Here is a 6,000-nt window from a genome sequence, read left to right as displayed (position 1 = left end):
GATTTGTATTCTGTAGGACTGACTACCTTTGCTACTGCAGTTCCTTGTTACTTTTCCTTAAAAGAAGGTGATGCCTCTAACCACTTCTGAGAGGGCTTGATCTAATAGCTAGATAAGGGGTTCATCCTCTTCTCCCAGGTAATAGCGATAGGGTGAGAAGGAATGGCCTCCTCTCCGAAGGAGCGGCGAGGCAGTGGCACAGGCTGCCCAGGGAGGTGGGGGTGTCACTGTCCCTGGAGGTGTTCAAGAACCGTGTGGATGTGGCACTGAGGGACATGGTTTAGTGGGCAATATTGGTGGTAGGTGGATGGTTGAACTAGATGATCTTAGTGATCTTTCCAACCTTAATGATTCTTTCATTCTATGATTCTATATAGTACATTACGAATTCCTTAAATTCAGGAATATAGAGGTAATTTATTTATTTGTTGCTTTACCTTAAGTCCCTTTCCAAATAGAATTTTTCAATCAGTTACACTTTTATTAAGATTTTGTTGTTCATTCCAGTTAACTGCATCCCACACCAGGCTGAAAACCTCTCTGTGTTTTTATGAGAAACTGAGACTGAGCAAAAGTTGTATTCTTCTATCTTGTTACCAAAACGCACGTTTCAGCTTCCAGTTCTAAACAGGATGGTGTTCCTGTGTGTTAAATGGTTACCCAAGAGAGAACAGACACAGTTTGTGGTTGAGAAGAATTGCAGGAGGCTGCCATAGGACAGTCCTGTTCACTAAGCAAGTCAGATAAGTACTTGGACCATGAACAGAAAGAATTACATCTGTAGCAACTTTCTCATATTGACATTAAATTTTAAAATTAGCAGTACTACTTCTCATAGAATCATAGAATTACAGAATGGCTTGGGTTGGAAGGAACCTCAAAGATCATCTAGTTTCAAGCCCCTTGCTATGGGCAGTTTTGCCAAACACTAAATCAGGCACTTTTCTTTCAATTTCTTTAATTTAATGAAGATCTGATCAGCTTAAGCTCTTTAGAGAAATTGATAGCTACCACAGAGAAGTTACTCCAGTATCATGGTGTGTATTTTTACAGCCCATTCTAACTTAAATCACAGCTTCACACAGCAAAGATGCTTGGGAAGACAATGTCAACTACACACATTATTTGGCAATACAGGGATAATTAGAAGATGTATCCTGCACTTTCCAACTTACAATTATGCTTCAATTTACTTCAAAAATAGGACCAACTGAAATGAGACAAAATGAGGCACAGCTTTATCTTGCAGGAAGAGAGGCAGGCAGATGCTCCTGCACACTGAGCCTATGAGCAGTAGTATCTTTAAATTTCAACTGTATTTTTAAAGTATTTACAGCCATCATTCTAACTTCATAAGTAGCTGCTCTCTATCTCTCTATACAGCAACTTTCACCTAGAGGCCTGAAGAGCTTTCTGAAAATTAACTCAGGGCTTCTTGAACAGCCATAGGATTATCTGAACCCATGCCACTATCAGTGAAACCATCTCCTTTCCCAGAACCTCTGCTTTCACTGTTTCTCTTCTTTTGTCCTTCCTTTTTTTTTTTTTTTTTTTTTTAATCGGTCTATTATACTTACTATCAAGCCATAAATCATGCAATGGCCAGGGAAACTGCTGTGCTATCTGAGGTATAGGAACTTGAAGGCTGTGTTAATTCCAGTGGTTCATGGTAATGAATCAGGTGAGACCTGAGAGCGGCCTTTCAGTATCTAAGGAGGGACAAAAAGAAAGAAGGGGACAGATTCTTCAGCAGGGTCTGTTTCTGATAGGACAGAGGAAATGGTTTCAAACTAAGAGAGGGGAGATATAGATTGGATATAAGGAAGAAGTTTTTTACAGTAAGGGTGGTGAGGCACTGGCACAGGTTGCCCAGAGAGGTGGTGAAAGCCCTGTCCCTGGAGACACACTCAAGGTCAGGCTGGACGGGACTCTGAGCAACCTGATGTAGCTGTAGGTGTCCCTGTTTATTGCAGGGGAGTTGGACCAGGTGACCTTTAAGGGTCCCTTCCAATTCAAATGATTCTATGCTTCCATAAATCACTCTGTAAACACAATTTTTATCCCACACGAAAGTAGAAGGACCTTCTTCTGAAGAGACTTTGGAGGGCGAGTTCTGTTTTTTCCACTGAAATGAAAGACTTTGGGAGACAATCTTTTTCTAGTTTTTCTCTTTAGCCAAGAATGGAAAAACAACAATCAAAGCAATAACAAGGGAGAAAGGGAAAAAAAGAGAGAGATGGTAATGAAGATTTTGCACTCTCAAAAGCACTAAATTAAAAGTTCTATCACTGTAATACATACCAGTGATATCAGTCAGTCGGAGCCGGCCACTGTGCGCCAAGCTCCGGGCATTAACCGCGAGGCTGCGGCCGCCCGCAGGCTTCGGGGCGGGGCCATACGGGTGAGAGGGCGTGGCCAAGGAGGGAGGGGCGTGGCCTCGCGGTTCGGGGGCGTGGCCTGCCGTTCCCCCGCCGCGGAGCGGGGGCGCGCGGCTGTCGGCAGCTGGAGCGCGAGCGCGGTGGAGCGGCCGCTCTCATTGGCGCGTCGGGACAAAGTGGCCGGAGCGGCGGGGAGCTGAGCGGAGCTGGGTGCCGCGTGCCGCCGGCCGCGCGCGGGGCGGCGGGGGGAGGAGGAGGAGAGCGGGGGGGAGGCGGCAGCGGCGCCGAGAAGATGAACCGGAGCTTCAACAAATCTCAGACTCTGCGGTATCTGGAATGCAGCGCAGTGGAAGTGAAGAGTAAGGTGAGCGCGGCCTCGCCGCCGGCCGTACGGCCCGGGGCGCTGAGGGCGGGCAGGCGAGGTCTCCGCTCCCGGCGGCGCGGGCGGTGCGGGCGGGCGCAAGGGGCCCCGCGCCCGTCGCCGCTGCTCGATCTTTTGTTTCGCCGCCGGCCGCTCGCTCGGCGGGGCAGTGCGGGGAGCGCCGCCGGCCCGATTCCGTTCCGTCTCGCCCCGTCACCGGCCGGCCGCGTCTCGGTGTCCCTGGCCGCTCACAGGGTGCTTGCGGGTGCCGGGGTTTCAGCCGGCACGCCTCCGCGTGGGGAAACGCGCGTGGAAGCGCAGGAAAGCTGCCCGGCCCTCGTCACCTGCACCTGGCTCCCTGAGCCCCCGCTGCCTCCGAGGTGTTGCGGGGTTGGGGGTGTCCGTCCTTCTCTCACAGCTGGGCGGTTCGTGCTGGACCCGAGGTGGGACGTGGTCCTTGCTCTCATAGCGAGCTGTGGTCCTGTTCTGTGAGTGCTGAGTGGTGCCCCACGCACATGAGCTCCAAGCTGGAGCATTGATCATAGGTGAGAACTGACGTCCACGCTCTTTCTTCAGCTTAACGTTGCCATAGCGTGAGCTCATTCTCTTAATAACAGATTTAAAAGAGTCCTACAACAGAGACTCTGAGCCCTCTTTACAGCCGCAGTGCACCCGTAAGTGAGCCCTGTGTAGGTGCAGGGTGGTAGGGGGCTGTGAGCATGCAGGGCTGTGTGGATGGTGAGAAGGAGCCACTAGTACTGACTGAGGTGGCATCCTGCTGTGCATAGAGCCCACGGGGTCCCTCTCACGGCATTGTCCTGTGGTAGGAACGGAGCCAGCAAAAAGCTCTGGCCGGTGGTACCACATGAGGGGCTACACGGAACTGGGTAAAGCTGCTGCTGGTAGCTCCGAAGCACTCGTTTGCCTCTGTTTTGCAAGCACGAGGCCTGCCCCAGCCTGCCAGAAAACCAGAAAGTTGAGTCTGCGTGCTGTTGGTTGGTGCCTGTCGGGCAGCAGCGCTGGGCCCTGGCTGGGTGCTGCTGGGCACTGCGTTGCAGCCGCTGGCCGGGGGGCTTGGGCAGCTTGGCAGGGCTGGGGTGAGCCTTGTGATGGAGGGGCCCAGTGGGAGCATTGCCTTGGCACATGGTGCGGGGCATTCCTCTCCTTGTGGGTTGAGTCAGACCTGGAGGAGCTGTGGGGAGTCAGGCTGCAAACTTGACTTTTTAATTTTATTTATTTATTTATTTATTTAGGCTGCGGTGTGATAGCCAGGTGATTTCCTGCCTACACCCAGCTGGTGTGTTGTGTGTTGGGCCGCCATTTGGAAATGGCTCCTGTGAAAACGGGCAGAACACTTTCTGGATTGGTTGAGGATTGGCTATACCTGAATGTTATTTCTGTTCTCCAAAATAGTGTCCTTGGAAGTCAGTTTGTGCCAATAGTTATTGGAATGGGAGAGTTTATCAGATCCTTGGTACTGTGCTGCCTGAAACAATTCTTTAGCAATCCCCAAATACCTGTAAATTTAAAGATTTCTGATGTGTGTCGGAGGATTACTTAAAAAAATAATAACAAAGGGAAGGAGCATTGGGATGGCTAAACTCACTCTGATTCATAAATGTCTTCCTTGCACACAGTAAGTTTGTGAGCTTTGTTGTGAGGGGATTGTAGCTGCTCTGAACCTGGGCCAAGCCAGGCTTGTGGCCCCAGCTGGGGACATGCCTGTGTCCGTGGTATTCTGATGCCTTGAAATTTTTGCAGCAGGACTGTTGGGAGTGATGTACTCTCTGCCTGCTGGTCTCTAACCCTAGCTTTATGGCACAGCGTAACGTGTCTTGGTGTGCATCAGGCCAGCTGTTTTCTCTGGGCAAATGGAAGGTACTTTATAAGTCTCCTGGTCACTGAGTTGCAGTAGGTCCCAAAGGGGAGGAGGGAATCTGAGCCCCCTGCATACATCTGCTCTCAAACATGGCAGTAATGGTAACTGCAATTGCAAAGTCTTGTGGTTTAGGGAGCTGTCTTCCTTCAGGCCCTGTCCTGCCCCCATCTCCGCCCCTGAAGCCGGCCTTATAATCAAAGCACTTACGAGCTTATTGCTAGATGGGAGAGGAAGGAGAAACCTGCTTAGAAATTGGCACATGTCAAAGGAAAATAATAATTGAATTGTAATTATATCTTCTCCCTTTTCTCTTCTTGAATCTTTCTCAACAGAGTAAATTAGAAGCTCAGTTGTTATCTAGGTGTTGTCTCTGTTGCTCAGAATAAATGTTTCAGCCCTTTTAGACAGGATCTGAAGCCACTTTATCTTGCAGGCTTAAAACAACTGTGTATTCTCCTGCGTCTCGTACTCGCCCAGTCTGGTGACAAGTGGTGTGGCTGTTCCCTTTGAAGAAATTCTCTAATCTCTAAAAAAGGTTTCCAGATGACTCTTTCTCTCCCATTTACCAAGATTTCCACAGCAAACAACGTGTGGGGATTCTTGTTTTATTAAGAATCCTTCCTGTTGGCACTAGATCACAAACCTATTCTTCATTTTTTTTCTCTCTCTAGCTTTACTGAGAGGTTGAATGCCCCCCTCTTTGTGAATGTAAGCCTACAGAAGAACAAAAACTTATAAAATAGGAATTCTTGCATTAATACTGAGACTTCCTCTTTAATTACAGCTCCATGTAGTCCGTCTTCTTTTACCATCCTCCAATGGAGTGAAAAACTGCACTGTTTCCTGTAAGGTGTATATACCAATAAGAATTCTTTTTCAGGTTTTCAAAATGCATTCTTAGTTGCCTGAAAAAAAAAAAATCCTTTACAAAAGCCACCTTGTTTAGCTGCTGTTGAGGAGTAGTGAAAACTTTGAGCAATAGTTGAGTCAGGCAGCTCTGCTTTTATAGTCCTCAGGTGCTGTTTGGGATGCTTGGTGGTAGATCTTGACTTTGCTGCCATGTTAATAATGTCATGTTTTCTTGTACTACAAACTGAAATACAAATTAACGATGTGACTAACATCCTTCTACTGTAAACAAGCCCATTAAGATAAATATACCTGTTAACCATAACTGTATTTCCTTTGCTCTCATCTCCCACCTAGTTTCTGCTTTGTTCCAGTGAATGTTGGTGTTCAGCTGGATGCTGAACTACTGGATTTTTAATCAACTTTCAGCTATATTCTGTTGCATCCACAGTATGAGCGTGAGGTTGATGTGGTCCTCGAGGACAGGGCATGCTTGTGGTCAGCCATGCTCTGGGTTTTTACCAAGTAACTGG

The 6,000-nt window shown here is 48.3% G+C and overlaps 1 protein-coding gene across 1 annotated transcript in view; it reads left to right on the top strand.

Moving 5' to 3' along the window:
* Nucleotides 2,467–6,000, top strand: part of PARD6G (par-6 family cell polarity regulator gamma) — a 59,833-nt gene continuing 56,299 nt past the window's right edge. The window contains exon 1 of the mRNA XM_021388073.1: nt 2,467–2,742. Coding sequence (XP_021243748.1) covers nt 2,671–2,742 — 72 coding nt within the window. The 5' untranslated portion in view covers nt 2,467–2,670. The remainder of the gene's footprint in view (nt 2,743–6,000) is intronic.

This window comes from Numida meleagris, chromosome 2 (genome assembly GCF_002078875.1).
Source record: "Numida meleagris isolate 19003 breed g44 Domestic line chromosome 2, NumMel1.0, whole genome shotgun sequence".
NCBI classification, from domain to species: Eukaryota; Metazoa; Chordata; class Aves; order Galliformes; family Numididae; genus Numida; species Numida meleagris.
The sequence above is the reverse complement of the archived record's forward strand: the minus strand, read 5'-3'. Positions and strand labels throughout refer to the sequence as shown.